The sequence below is a fragment of the Eumetopias jubatus genome, unplaced genomic scaffold (genome assembly GCF_037043125.1).
Source record: "Eumetopias jubatus isolate StellerSeaLion01/CBP00866 unplaced genomic scaffold, mEumJub1_p1.0 scaffold_5, whole genome shotgun sequence".
Classification (NCBI taxonomy): Eukaryota; Metazoa; Chordata; class Mammalia; order Carnivora; family Otariidae; genus Eumetopias; species Eumetopias jubatus.
The window spans coordinates 73942848-73958769 of NW_028274811.1; the positions used below are offsets into that span (position 1 = coordinate 73942848).

Genomic DNA, 15922 nt, shown 5'->3' on the forward strand with positions numbered 1-15922 from the left:
TTTCTTTTCTCAGAAGAATTACCTTGTACATGCCCGCTGTGTACCTCAGACAGAGGGAGCTGTGTCAGTACAACTGAAGGGATCCAACTCGCGAAAGAACTGGGAGCTACCTATCTTGAACTACACAGCCTTGATGACTTCTACATAGGAAAATATTTTGGAGGAGTGGTAAGTGGTAATCCCTGTTACATAAAGTAATTTGTCAGGTTTGCTGTGTAGCTATTTTCTAGAACCTCAATTAGAACTTTAGTTTTAAAAATTGGTTTTAACTTTGAGAAACAAACTGAAAATAGAATAAGGTTTTGTCAGAGTAAAATTATAATTTTATTTTTCTCTTCAAATGAAGCATTTTCTATTGTCTAATAGGATATTTTGGAGTTTTCCATTTGGTGACACTGTTGTTTTTTATTAAACATATCAAAAGCATATTTACTTACACAAACCTGTGATGTAAGTTTTCTTCGTATCTTTAAATTGTTCAATGAGCCTTGCAGCCTGAGCCGTTGGGCCCTGAAAGTTCTCCTTCATTTCTATGTAGTATTCAAAAAGAAAGATTTTTCTTCCTCTGTGTGTGCTTTGGCAAGATTTTGTATACTCCTAAATGATTCAGCTCAAAAATATCCATAGAAACTGCTTATACAAATAGCTTGTTGGGGTGCCTGGATGGTGCAGTTGGTTAAGTATCAGACTCTTGATTTCTGCTCAGGTCATGATCTCAGGGTCATGAGATCGAGCCCTCAGAGTGCACGTCCACCGAGGCGTCTGCTTCTGTCCTCTCTCTCTCCCTCTGCCCCTTTCCCTGCTTGCGTTCACATGCTCTCTCTCTCTCTCTCAAATAAATAAATCTTTTAAAAAAAATACATTTGGGATTTGCTTGCTCTGTAGCTATGGCATTTATTGGGCACTATAGGCACTTTGAGACCCGTCTTGGCACATAGCCCCTACCCTACACTGTTAGGACTGCATGGTGCTTGGAGAATACCATGGAGTTGTATCATGTAAGTATGAACTGACTTTGGAACTATCGTTTCAACTCTCTAAGAAGTGACTCCACTCAACAGACAAATTTGGTAAACATGGATAAGAGGTTTAAACTAAAGTAAACCCTGCATTAAGCAGGAGCACTTTGAACTTCTCCATTAGTTCCTTGGCTCTTTGTCAAGTACTCTTTCTAATACACCAGTATATTCATTATGTGGATTCATGTCAAAATGTTGAGGTCTCCACAGATGACTGTAGAAAATTTCATTTGTTCTGGACAGTTACCAAACTCCAAAGAAGAACCAAAGATAAAATAAGCACCAAATATAAATGGTTCTGATTTCTATCATGTATAAGTGGCTATTATTTGCCCACTAATGTGAAGAAACATTAATAATATAGCATTAAGAAAGGTATATTCACAAGACTGATATCATAATGACTTGAGAAACTTTTGTCTTTTTTTTTTACAGTGATGAATAAAAAATAGAAAGGGTAGGAAGGTAGAGAGGACTGAAATCTAATTTTCCTGTCAAAGATACTGTATTGTAGTGGATTAAAAAAAATCTTAATTTAGTCTAAGAATTTTGCATTTCCCTGAAATATTTAGGAAACTGGGGAAAAATGATAGTTCGGTTTCATTTGTTGGAGAGGAAGGGGCTGATTCTCTTGGGGTATGGAGCTCTCCTTTTTCCCTGCTCCACTTCCTGAACCTGAAATCTCAGGGTCACTCTTCCGAACGACCTGCCAACTCCCACTTTTATCTGCTCACTTCTGCTTCCTCCTCCTTGTTTCTCTTTGTTCCTAACACCTGGTGTTGCAGTTACGGTTGGACGCATGATAAGGATTGAAGATGTGGTCAAGGTTGGAAGAAAGACATGGCAGTTTATTTTTTCCTTAAGACTTGGTAAGAATATGGAAATACGATCAGAATGATCCCTTTCGAGATTATTGAATAGTAAAGTACAGCTTTGATCGTGAGTGTAAGAAATAGTGGCATTTGCAGGAATATAGATGGAGATGATAATGTCAGAGTGAAAGGAGCATTTAAAATCTTGTGTTTAAGGGTCAGGGATGGAGACCTGGGCAAGAGGGGTGTGTGCCCTGTAGCTTTAGAGAGCCCCATCTGGCCCTCCTCCAGTTGCACCCCCATGGCACAAGTTGAGGGAGTCAAGGGGGTATGCCCACCTGGAGCTAGAAGCTCTTCTAGACCTGCACCATCCATTATGGTACTCTATTCAATAGCACAGATACTATAGAGCATTTCCATCAACACAGAACAGAGGGTTCTATTGTACAGTGCTCCAACCATGTTCCAAAACCCAGGACCCCAGAATTCTCTGACCGGTGGCACTCAGTCTGTTTCTCAGGCTTGTGCAGGCCTTTTTCCTGTGTCAGTCCTCCTGAAGTGGATTGCATTACTAGTGTGTGTGTCCCTAGGTTTGAAAGGTGGCCAAAGGATAACTACATATGAGGAATGGGGGAGGGGAGAGTAGAGTTTGGACATGTAGGCATGAATGTCTACTTATACGTATAAAGCTCCTTGAGGCATGGGATGGAGCAGGGCATGAGAAGACAAGGAGCAGTCTTGGGGCCCAGGAGTTAGGGGCCAGTTCTCCCTGTGCTACACGAAACTCTGAGAAGTCAGAATTTAAATCCAAACCTGGCTGTCCAAGCAAGAGGATAGAATATCTTTTACATAATAGTTTGTTTTCTTGATTTACTCAGTTTAAATATTTGTGTATGTGGTACATGGACCTCTCTTTGTTCTTTTGCCCCAAGCCTCACAGTGTAAGGCATAGGTCTGGTGCTGTGCAAGTGCGTGTGGTTAGGATTTTTTTATTTTATTTTATTTTTTTTTTAAAGATTTTATTTATTTACTTGAGAGAGAGAGATAGCAAAAGAGAGCATGGGGGGCAGGGAGAGGGAGAATCAGGCTCCCCCTTAAGCAGGGAGCCCAATGCAGGACTTGATCCCAGGACCCTGAGATCATGACCTGAGCTGAAGGCAGATGCTTAACCCACTGAGCCACCCAGGTGCCCCTCAGCTTTTAAAATAATCTTTACACCTAACATGGGGCTCGAACTTACAACCCCAAGATCAAGCGTTGCATGCTCTACTGACTGAACCAGCCAAGCACCCCAAGATTTTTAATTTATAACATAAAGGATGTATTTCAATGTAATTTATTCAAGCAAAAAATAGAGCACGTGTAAATATCCCTAGTTGATATGAGCATCTGTGACATAGAGCCAGATCTGTCCTGCCTTGAGTTTTTCTGGTATTAACTGCTGTGGTTGCCCACAAGATGGTTATTGATAGTCACACAGTCGTACTGCTGGGCTTTCTTGATTATTCAAGAGAATAAACAGTTCCTTCTTGAATGGGTAGTTTATTTATGCTTAGACAAGGCATAGTCTGTTCTACTTGATACATTTTGTTTTAATAAAAAATTGTTTAAAGTGTTTGCTAAAGCTTACATGGAGATGGTACTGGCATTAAAAACATTTGGCAAATGTGATTTGGGGTACCAATAATCATGTCAGATACATAATTTTGTTGAAGCTTTAATCAAAATTCTATTCATGTTTTAGTTGGAGTATTTTATGATTCAAGCCTTAAATCAGAAGACAAGTGAAAAAATGAAGAAAAGGAAAATGAGCAACTCATTTCATGGAATTAGACCACCTCAGCTTGAACAACCAGGTGCATTTATTAACCAATGTTTCTACATTCAATTGATATTTATCAATTGATAAATGTGAAAAACTTCACAAGTCGTGGAGCAATTGTTCCCAAATTTGAGTATGTTGAGGGACTCACCTGGCATTCTTTTTCAGTAAATCTGGGATGGGGTGTAGAATCTGCTTTTAAAATAAGTTTCCAGGTGATTCTGAAGCAGATGGTATTTGGACCGACTTTGAGGAATTCTGTCTTAAACTTGAGTCTATAGCTTCTTTAAAAAATAGTGTGTGTGGTGAAGAGCTATCGTAGATTAAAGAGAAGGAGCAGTCTTGGGGCTCCTTCTGCAAATGCAATACATGAACCTTGATTGGATTCCGGTTCAATAAAAACATCTCAAAGACTTAGGGCAGTTGGGTAAAATTTTAATATGGACTGGAAATTAGATGACATGAAGGGATTGTTAATTTTTGTATTTATGGTAATGGTTCTGTGATTAATGGAAGAATGTCCTTATTCTTTGGAAATGAATATGACGTTATTTAGAGCTGAAGTATCTTGATGATTTCAAGTTACTTTTAAGTGGTTCAGCAGTATGAGTGTGTGTGTAAGTGTATCTTGCTAGAGATAAGGCAAACATGACACAATGTTAATTGCAGAATGCAGGTGAAGGATATGTGTGTGCTTATTGTATCATTCTTTCAACTTTTTCAAATGTTTGAAAATGTTCATAACACAAGGTTAGAGGAAAATAAAGATACATAAATACAATTTTATCAAAATTAACTTTTATCAACAATTTTGAATAATTATATCATAGAAATGAATAGTAGTACACTATGCAGACCAATTTGTTATGGAAATTGTTGTAAAATGTAGGTACTTGGTAAGTACTTGTTAAATAAATCAATATACATTAAAAATTCGGAAAACATAAATTAGTATGGGAAGTCAATTCCAGGTATTTTTTTTTTTTTTAAATGCAGATAGATCCTAAGTGATACACAGTTTGGCTTTGAACTTCCTGGTGTGCAAAGTAAGCGGGGAGATGTGGTCTGTTATGGAGCAAACCTGCTGCTCTAAATGCTTTCTGGATGAGAAGATGGGTGGGGAATAGCCAAATAAACAGTGGAGATAGATAATTTCTTGGTTCTTATTAATTCAAGAAGAGAAAACACCACAGTTCCTCTGAGAAAGCAAAGCCATTCATGGATTTAGCAGAAGGAGAAATTTCTCACGTGGGTCTCCGCCTGGGGTGCTCAGTGACCTAGCAGACGGGGCTTTCCGAAGGGTCCGGTCGACAAATGCAGTCTCCGTTCTCACAGGTGGAACTTTGTGCCCTTCTGTGAGGTGTCACACTGAACATTGGTTCTGGTGCTCATTTGCTTTAAGGGTAGATCCTGGGCTCCAGGGCATGTGGCTTTTACACTGTTCGTAAATCATTCAGGGTCTGTGAGGTGCCTTAGGCAGTGGAGGGAAGGATGAGTGGGGTGTCGTTCGGAAAAAGCCTAGCCACCAAAGTTCCTTGTTATTATCGGTTTTAGAGACTGGAGTTTTGCTTTAGAGTAAAGAATTTTCATTCCTAAAGAAGTTTGAATTCTACTGATTTAGAGGATTGTGTATCTTTCAAGCAACCCTTTACAGATAACACTTTCCTTGGCTCAGCTTGGGATGAATCTAGCCAGCAGATATTTTACAGTTAGGGTCTATGATGAGGGCCTAGAGTGTGATCCTCTGTGGGGATATTCTGAATCGACTGAGGGCTAATTTACCTTTGTTAGTGATCAAACTAGGAAATTGAAGGTTACATCGTTTTTTTGGAAATTAAGGACTCTAGAGAGAGAGATTTTATTTGGGGACACACAAATAGTGAGAAGTACTATTTTATTGCTGTTAATAGCATTAGTACCATTTTCTTTTGCACTGTAAAAAATACTGTGTATTTCTGTGACTGTTATCTCAGGATAATTAATTTATGTGTTTATGATTAGATTAAGTTACACACAATTGCTGTTTTTGTAGGGTCACAAATGGCCAAATGTTGGCAATTTCATGTGGCTCAACTTAATAATATTAAGAAAATATTCTTTTGTTGTGTTTAAAAGAAACCGGAAATGATTGGGTCTGTAGACCTAAAGAAAAATTTGTCACTTTTATTTTCTTCTTTGAAACAGAAAAAATGCCTGTCTTAAAGGCTGAAGCATCGCATTATAACTCTGATTTGAATAATTTGTTGTTCTGCTGCCAGTGTGTGGATGTGGTATTTTACAACCCAGATTTGAAGGAAGTTGCCGAGGCCCACAAGATTGTCCTGTGTGCCGTAAGCCACGTTTTCATGCTACTTTTCAATGTGAAGAGTCCCGCTGACATTCAGGATTCCAGTATCATCCGAACTACCCAAGACCTCTTCACTATCAGCAGAGACACTGCATTTCCCGGTGCTCGCCAGGATACTCCAGGCAACCCGCCCTTACGCGTCGTCGTCAAAGATGCCCTCTTCTGCTCTTGTTTGCCGGACATTCTGCGCTTCATTTATTCAGGTATCTTGTTAAATGGTTCTGGTACATTCTCTTAATTAAGCTTTTGAAAGGAACTATGCCTGTGGTCCTCAGGTGTATTGTCTAGCTCCATGTTTATTTTCTTTCTACCATCCGAGGTAAGGATTATACATGAAATAGTCTTTACTTTATATACAGGAATTGGTCCAAGCTTTCCATCTTACTTATAAGTCTACTTGTCTTGGTTTTAAATCTACTTGTGAAAATAGTAATTTCTTTTCCTACTGAGCAGATATTAGTCAGTATTTTATTTAAACAAAAATAACCAAAATGTGAAAATATGAGCATTTGTCCAGTCTAACTCTAAAGAAACAAAATTTTCAAAGTGTGAATGAAAATAAGTATCTGCATCTTTTCTTAAAAGATTTATTTATTTATTTGAGAGAGAGTGAGAGAGAGCATGAGCACATGCTAGAGAGAACGTGAGCAGTGGGAGGGGCAGAGGGAGAGAGGAAGCCCACTGCCAGATGAGTGGGGAGCGCAATGTGGGGCTCGGTCTCAGGACCCTGAGATCATGACCTGAGCCGAAACCAAGAGTCAGATGCTTATCCGACTGAGCCACCCAGGTGCCCCAGTATCTGCATCTTAAAAGATGGCCATTTATTCACTTTTGTTTTACTCTTAGATTTTGGAGGGAATTAAGAGAAATTAGCAGGGTCCTTGAATTCAGTTTAGGAACTGGAAAGAGTATCTGAAGTTAGTTTAGACTGAGATCTGATCAACTTTGTTTAATTAATTAATTTTTATAAGATTTTGTTTTTAAGTAATCTCTACACTCAGTGTGGGGCTTGAACCCACAACCCCAAGATCAAGAGTCACACACTCCAGTAACTGAGTCAGCCAGGTACCCTGACTTTGACTGCTTTAGATTTTACTTTTTTTTTCTTACTGTGCACTTATCTTTTTAAGATAGAGCTTATCGGGTGCCTGGGTGATTCAGTTGGTTAAGCATCTGCCTTTGGCTCAGGTCATGATCCCAGAGTCCTGGGATCGAACCCCGCATTGGGCTCCTTGCTCAACAAGAAGCCTGCTTCTCCCTCTCCCTCTGCCCCTGCTTGTGTTCCCTCTCTCTCTCACTCACTCTCTCTCTGAAATAAAGTCTTTTTAAAAAAAGAGCTTATCAATTATTTTTTTCTTGTCCTTTTAAATGATTGTAGCTACTATATTTTAAAAAATAGAAGTTTTATCTGAGCCACTTTAGCTAATGCATTGAGGGTGTCAAATCTAAATGTCCCATATAAGAATGGAAAAGAATTGACATAAAATGATTTTTAAAGTAAGCATCTAAGTAAAAATTTTCTGAGAACTTCTTTCTTCTTTAATTTTTCACTTGGAATCATGTTCTGATGAAATATTAAGTTAAGGTCACTCCTCTGGAATGTGGCTGTGCAGAAACATTTATAATCTGTTTTTAGACTTCAAAATGAGGGACAGATAAGTTTATAAAGGTTTGCAAATAAATAAAGTGCTGTTTCATATTTGTAAGAAACTTTTGGATAGTCTTCAGTTGAAATAATTGATGTTAATATCAGATTTTACTTTTTTCATTTGGGATGTGGTTATATAATTTTACTCTAAGTTAAAATAAAAATTAATGGTTTTGAAAAGTGCAGTTGCAGTATGAAGATTTGAGTGCATTAAAATGTATATATATATGGGCCACCTGGCTGACTCAGTAGAGCATGTGCCTCTTGCTCTCAGGGTCATGAATTCAAGCCCCACTTTGGGTGTAGAAATTACTTTAAAAAAATTTTAAAAAATCTCTATATATGTACATACATATACCTACATAGGAGTAGAATGATAGTGGTGGGTCTTAAACCCATTATTCAGTGAATATTGGCTTGGAAAAGGCATGAATAACCACTCCTACAGAGCACACCAACACAGTGCCTTCAACATGGCAGGTTTTGTGTCGGTTGAATTAATGAGTAGACTCTAGTAGCTGTGAATCATCATATGAATAAAGCAGGCTAGTTAAACACTTCATTTACTAATAGATTTTCATGTTTAAACTTTGAGTCTCACAGTTTAGAATCTAAGGCTAATTCTGAAAAACAAGAATGTTTACATGTTAAATGAAAAAAAGTCTTTAATGATGTTTAGAGAACTGTGAAGGAAGTATTTGGCTTTTCTTTTCGGAGATGTTACTGTTGAAATTGAATTGTTCAGGGCGCCTGGGTGGCTCAGTTGGTTAAGCGACTGCCTTCGGCTCAGGTCATGATCCCAGAATCCTGGGATCGAGTCCCACATCGGGCTCCCTGTTCAGCAGGGAGTTTGCTTCTCCCTCTGACCCAACTCCCTCTCATGCTCTCTCTCTCTCTCTCTCTCTCATTCTCTCTCTCAAATAAATAAAATCTTGAAAAAAAAAAAAAGAAATTGAATTGTTCAGCAAGTTTACCACAATATCTATTGAATATTTTCGAAGGCACATGAGCACTTTGAAGTCAGTTACATCCTCTTGAATAAGGTAGCAATAAAAGAACTAGTTGTATCTCCAGTGACAGAACCTACTTGTCTTTCGTGTAGGGAATGATTTTTTTAAATTGCAAAATTAATACATGCAGATGGAAGCAAAGGGGAAAGAAAAAAAAGTTATTTCCTCAGCCCCCTTATGTGTTGACTCTAATGCTATTTGAAAGAAGTTAATTTATTGGGAAACATACATTAAGGAAAATGTATCTATAGTAAGTGCTGGTTTCCCCCCCGCTGGAGTACAGAGTGGGAGGTGAAGGCTTGCAGGAGATGAGGCTGGCAAGCCAGATGGAAGCTGTTCATCAAAGCTGTTCTAGAATGTTAAGCATGATCAGACTGGGCTTTGGCATGCTCATCTCTGGTGATAGTGGGGAGATGGAATAGAGCAGGCAAGACAGGAGTTTAATAAGGAAGCTCCATTACTCTGGAGATCAACTTCAGGAAGACCATTATTCTGACAACAGGTGGTTGCTGCTACAGCTTGTCCATCATTTGGACCAGGGCTTTTCAAACTTAATGTGCATGCGAGTCAACTGGGGATCTTGTTCATGTGCAGATTTTTTTTTAAGATTTTATTTATTTATTTATTTATTTATTTATTTATTTAAGATTTTATTTATTTGAGAGAGAGAGAGAATGAGAGATAGAAAGCACGAGAGGGAAGAGGGTGAGAGGGAGAAGCAGACTCCCTGCTGAGCAGGAAGCCCGATGTGGGACTCCATCCCTGGGACTCCATCCCGGGACTCCAGGATCATGACCTGAGCCGAAGGCAGTCGCTTAACCAACTGAGCCACCCAGGCGCCCAAGATTTTATTTATTTATTTGAGAGAGAGAGAGGGAGGGAGAAGGAGCATGAGCAGGGGGAGGGACAGGGGGAGAAGCAGGCTCCCCGCTGAGCAGGGAGCCTAATGTGGGGCTCCATCCCAGGCCCCTGGGGTCATGACCTGAGCTGAAGGCAAACGCTTGACTGAGCCACCCAGGTGCCCGTCATCTGCAGATTCTGATTCAGTAGGCCCCGGGGGGTTGAGGCATGAGATTCTGCATTTCACGCAGTCTCCCAGGTAATGCTGATGCTCTGGACTACACGCATCACCTGCTCTGGGAAGAACCACGTACTGGCCACGGACAGGGGGATAAGAGCCTGGCATTCAGTCCAGAGGCCCAGGGGAGGGACCTGGCCTATCAGTCTCAGGGCACAGAGTCAAAATGGGGTCAGCTGCAAGTCTTACTGCTGTGAGCTGTTCGGAGCTGGAGTTGTTGCTGCCCTGTGGTAGCCGCTGCCCGAGGGTGGGGCAAGTGGCTGCTTTGTGAGCCCGGGAAGAGCAGTTAGAGGCAGAGGAGCATCATAGCATGGAGAGCTTGCTACAAGCCCTTGAGCAGTTCAGAGCACAGGCTTCCTAACCTGACACTGAGCTGTTGCGTTTCTGCTCTGTTCATTCTCTCCTTGTATGTCAAGACCCAGAGAAGAGGTGGTGTCAGGTAAGAGCTGGGCCACAGGCCATTGACCTGGGGCTGCAGGGAGACCCCAGTGCTTTGAGGAAAAGGGAAAATAAATGCTTTAGCAGGTACCTATTACTTATTCTGTATTTATAGAGTATAACCTCAGACTCAAACAAAAGTTACATTGTGTTTATTCTTTTTTTTTTAAGGTTTCTATTTATTTATTTGATGTAGAGAGAGACACAGGAGAGCAGGAACACAAGCAGGGGGAGTGGGAGAGGGAGAAGCAGGCTCCCCGCTGAGCCGGGAGCCCAATACGGGGCTCGATCCCAGGACCTTGGGATCATGACCTGAGCCGGAGGCAGACGCTTAACGACTGAGCCACCCAGGCGCCCCACATTGTGTTTAAATTATGTTTAAAAAGATATTAAAGCTGTACTTGTACAGTAAAGACAATTGTGAAAAAATGGAGAAAATTTGTTGAGGAAAAAATCAATCCAATTCCTACTCTTAGATGTCAAAACACTTACTGATGTTTTGTTTTATCCTCTAGTCTTTGTGCATAGGTTACCATTTATTTAGAAAATATTTTTTTATCACGGATATCTGGATGGCTCTCTCGGTTAAGCATCGACCTTTGGTTCAGGTCATGTCTGGGGTCCTGGGATGGAGCCCCATGTCGGGCTCCCTGCTCAGCAGGGAGTCTGCTTCTTCCTCCCTCTCTACCTCTCACCCTTGCTTATGCTGTCTCTCTCTCTCAATAAATAAAAAAAGAAAATATTTTTTAACAAATTAAAGTTTTAAAAATATATATATATTTAGAGACTTCAGTAAAGACGACAGTCTTAAGGGATTTTTGTTTTGCTTTTTTTCTTCCTGCTGTTGTTGAGCGTTTTAAAACTTTTGAACTGAGCATAAGTTTTAAGACTCAGTTACGCAGTGCTTTCTTCACAGAAGCCCTGGCCTACCCACAGGTTATGTTAGGTGGGCAGTGAAGACAGGAGCTGTTTGTACTCGTGTCTGTTGGGTCAGTAACACAGAGGTAGAACTCCATGACACAGCATGCTCAGGAATATTTGCCCTGAGCAAACATGGACTGAAAAACCATCTTCAGTCTATCTCCTACTTTTTTTTTTAAACCAAATTTCAAAGAATGTCTTAATTTCCTCTAAATAACATACTTCTTTTTAATCTTTAGGAATTTGAAATTTTGTATATATGTGTCACCATGGATGTTTAGGTCCTATATTTAGGAAGGGTCTGTTTAATGGTCTGGTTAACATAAGGTTTCAGAGTATTCTCCTATGAAAATTCCTAAATAAATAGACACGGTAAAAGTATGTGTTTTGTGTATGTTAATTTTCTATTGGGTAACAGCTAACACTGTATAGTGTATAAGTACTGAAAGACTATTCCTCAAAGAGAGAGCGAGGCCAGCAGTTTGTGGGTCTTCATCGAGTCATCCTTTATTGGCATATAGTTGTGACATTCTTATAATACCTGATAGTCTTTATGCTTGCAAATTCCTGATGCACCCAATTTCAGATGGTTAGGAATTGAAATGTATGTCAGAGCCTCAAGAATTTTGCTTTGAGCTTTTCATACGACAGATGGCCCTTAGAATTTCACATCCCTTATTGAAATGCCGCCATAGTAAACGAACATGTGGAAAGGAGCTTTCATCTTCAGCTTGCCTAGTATCTTTCAGCTCTTGGAATTATTCTGTGGTATGCTCTTTCCTGCACTACCTAAAAGTGCAGCTTGTATGCATGAGTATAACATGCTCCCTAAGAACCTCAGTCAATTCAATCAGTGCTCTGAGAAGTTAACTAAATAGAAAATCCCAGTCAGTTATGCAAGATGAGTAAGTTCTAGAGACCTGCTGTACAATATCATGGCTATTGTTAACAACACTGTAATGTACACCTAAAATTCTGTCAAAAAGATAGATCACATGTTAGATGTTCTTTTTTTTTTAAGGTTTATTTTAGAGGGAGAGAGAGAGAATCCTCAAGCAGACTCCCTGCTGAGCACAGAGCCTGACAGGGGCTCGATTCCAAGTCCCCGAGATCATGACCTGAGCCGAAAGCAAGAGTTGGACACTTAGTCGACTGAGCCACCCAGGCGCCCCACATGCTAAATGTTTTTACCACAATTAAAAAAAGGAAAAGAAAATCCCAGTATAAGGATTATTATTTTATTTGGACCAAAACATGTCAAAGATGACTTGGCATACATTTCTAATTATAAGAACAGCCCAATCCTTAGAGTGCCCTATGAACTGGTCTTTCATCTTTAGTTATTGGATCCTTTTGTGTCTATTCTGAGACAAATGAGTGGCCTGTAGGCATTTACCTGCTGTTAATCCCATGTATTTCAACTTAATTCTTGCTTTCTCAGATAATATTCTGAATGGAGATACTGTGTAGGTATTCGTTAATACAATTTATTTTTAAGAGCTAATATCTGTTCTCCTTTAACATGTGTGAGTGTAGACAATGAAAAAATACCTGTTGGCTGCATACCACTGATCCTGGGTTTTGATCATGGGTGAAGTGTCTGAAGGAAGAGCAGTGATGATCAGCACTCAGTGCACCTTAAAATCCCCTGGGAGGCTTTTAAAATGATGTCTCGGCTCCAGCCCCAGAAATCCTAATTTAATTGGTCTGGGACTGATACCTCCTTGATGGTGTTTTATGAAGGATCTCCAGGTAAATGTACTGCACAGCTATAGTTGAGAATCACTGGCAAAAATTCTTTTGATGTGGGTTCTGTTGGTTTCTCAGTGGTTCTTTTACTTAGGACATTTTAATGTAGACCATAATGTCTCTGTGTGTATAGGAAATTTTCTGGAGAGACAATGCAAAGAAAATATCAGATAGTGAAAAGAGTATGTGCCTTTAAAGTTAAAAATCCTTAGTGCCAAAAAATGAAAACAAAAAACCCGGGTGTTTCTTGACTGCAAACCTTTGGGAATTTGAGAAGGGAGGAGAGCCGACAGTGAAGTCAGGAAAAGAGCATCAAGGGTAGGAAGAAACAGTGGTGCTGCTGGAGCTGGTTGGCACCAGCTTATAAGAGCCTACTGGGTTTCTCTCTTCCCAGCTCTGTGCTCTGTGGTGTCGTGTTGGTGGCTTGAATGTGGCCATGGTGCGAGTATTTGCACCACAGAGGTAGCAAATGGCCCAGATCAGGGCTCTCCCTCCCCTGCCCCCTCTCCTCAGGATACACTGTAGCAATCATGAAGGTTAGGTGAGGGGAAGTTTAAAGATACTCTAGAGCGCCCAGTGCTACAGGGCTCAACTATAATGACGCCTGAGAGCCTCTGGGCTATCACTTGACTCTTCAGAGTAGCTTTGGATCTGGTTGGCTCAGCCTGGCTGCAATTGCCTGATCTCATTGGTTCAGTAATGTTTGTTATGTGCTCTCCCCATCCCTGATGTCCATGAAGGCATCTGGCAAAGTTCTGGATACAGAAAGGGGAAGATCAGAAGAAAGAGATAGATCGAAAAGGATTTTGAGTTATGCAGAGGTGAGAGGACTTGCTTCAAGTCACACCAGTAATTAATGGCAGAGGTAGAACTAGAGCCTGGGTCTCCCAATTATACCCGCCCACACTACACCTTGGTTAATTATACTTTTAGGCATTAGGACTTTCTGTAAGCCATGGGATAGATAGGGGTCATCTCTTCAAATATCATCATCAGGATTGTACTTTTGGAAACGTATCAGCACTGAGTATCGGGATTGAGTCAATGAGGAGAAGGCCACTGAGGAGCAGGTAGGCTGTATGGGAAGCTGTGGTAAGCCAAGCGAGAGAAGTGCTTGGAGAAAGGAGAACTTTTGCTGACCATCAAACAGTTTTGTAAGACACAGAGGAAAGGTGGGGCGCCTGGGTGGCTCAGTCGTTAAGCGTCTGCCTTCGGCTCAGGACATGATCCCAGGGTCCTGGGATCGAGCCCCACATCGGGCTCCCTGCTCGACGGGAAGCCTGCTTCTCCCTCTCCCACTCCCCCTGCTTGTCTTTCCTCTCTTGCTGTCTCTCTCTCTGTCAAATAAATAAGTAAAATCTTAAAAAAAAAAAAAAAGACACAGTGGAAAGGGGCTGACAGTGTAGACAGACGTGAAATGAGCCTGGGAAGAGATAGCTTGGAAGTGGGGTGGGGTGAGGACAAAGGGAGGGAGGGACCAGGTGCAGTGATTTTGCTCCAGTGCAGTGGTCAGATAGCTCATCAGGACAGTATCTACCTCCCTTCTTCAGGTTGGGTCTGTAGAGATGGCTATTGAACATCCTTCTCTGACCCTGATCATGCGTGAGACTTTCTGAATGCATTCTGTTCCTACTGCTCTTTCTTCTACCTGATGGTAGTCACTGCCCTCCAGGATTAGTATGATTTAAGTCAATTAGGAAAAAAAAACCACATCTGCCTTCTTAGCCCAGGCAAGTAAGTAATTTGAGTGTAGGAAGGACTACTTGTGATGGCAACTAATATTCTGGCCGTTGCTGTCATTTTTAGGTGACCATCTATTATAAAGAGTTGACAGCTGTCTAGGGAGGCAGATTTCAGGTTTTGAGAAATACATTAGGGGAAGGCAAACTGAGTTTTTAAAAATGTGAGAACTGTTTAAATGTTTTAGTGTAATTACAAGGATATATATTTGGTAAAGAAAAAAGAAAATACTGAAAGTGCTATCTAATGAGAGATTTACTTTTGTACTTCCTGTTTTAACATAAAAATCTAACATATATTAATTTGTCTACAGGTGCTTTTCAATGGGAAGAATTGGAAGAAGACATCAGGAAGAAAGTGAAAGATTCTGGGGATGTTTCAAGTGTAATTGAGAAAGTTAAATGTATTTTGAAAACACCAGGAAAGGTAAATTACTTTATTGAAAATCAGTTTATTTTGATGTTCCCTGAACTTTAACATATATACGATGATAAATGAATAATATTGAGTCATGAGAAGAGTCAACGGTGTAGAAATATGTTTTTCTTGAGTCTATTTTTGCCATTTGAATATTTTAAACACAAACGTATTTCTTACTATCTCAGATTTTAATTCATGTAAGAATCAAAATATGTGTGAGTCATGTCTTTAAAATGTTGATTTGTGAATTCCATCCTCTGAAACATTCCCCTGGATAGCTCCAAGAATATGCAGTCTATGTCAAGAATGAAGGGCTGTTGAATCTATCCAGTTCCAGTTAAGCTTGTTAAAGGGGATGCTTTCTCACTTCTCCAAATTTAAGTCCAAGTAGTTTTCAAGAGCAAGGCAGTTTCTCTGTGTGCCTTTTTCAAGAGTTCTGAGAAATCTGTTTGATCAGCTAGACAGTTAAGGATTTATTTCTCATCTCGTATAGGTTTAAAATTATAAACCAGGTCAAAAATAAAATAAAATAAAATAAAATCATAAACCAGGTCAAAGGTTATAAAATACAGACTTTGTATACAGTCCTAAATGTGTGCATGTTAAAACTCCAGTCCCTTAGACTGTCCAGTCTGTAAGGGCTTTAAAAAATAAATTTGCTGGGCGCCTGGGTGGCTCAGTTGGTTAAGTGACTGCCTTCGGCTCAGGTCATGATCCTGGAGTTCCAGGACCGAGTCCCACATCGGGCTCCCTGCTCAGCAGGGAGGCTGCTTCTCCCTCTGATCCTCCCCCCACCCCGCTCTCTCTCTCTCTCATTCTCTCTCTCAAATAAATAAAATCTTTAAAAAAAAATAAAAATAAAAATAAATTTGTTCATTTTAGAGATAACTACATTATACACTTGAGCCAGTGTATTCT

The 15922-nt window shown here is 40.2% G+C and overlaps 1 protein-coding gene across 1 annotated transcript in view; it reads left to right on the forward strand.

Annotated features, from left to right (window-relative positions):
• The window catches only part of RHOBTB3 (Rho related BTB domain containing 3), a 90147-nt gene that overhangs the window by 54037 nt on the left and 20188 nt on the right, over positions 1 to 15922 (forward strand). The window contains exons 5-8 of the mRNA XM_028089319.2: positions 14 to 168; positions 3576 to 3687; positions 5838 to 6203; positions 14898 to 15010. Coding sequence (XP_027945120.2) covers positions 14 to 168; positions 3576 to 3687; positions 5838 to 6203; positions 14898 to 15010 — 746 coding nt within the window. The remainder of the gene's footprint in view (positions 1 to 13; positions 169 to 3575; positions 3688 to 5837; positions 6204 to 14897; positions 15011 to 15922) is intronic.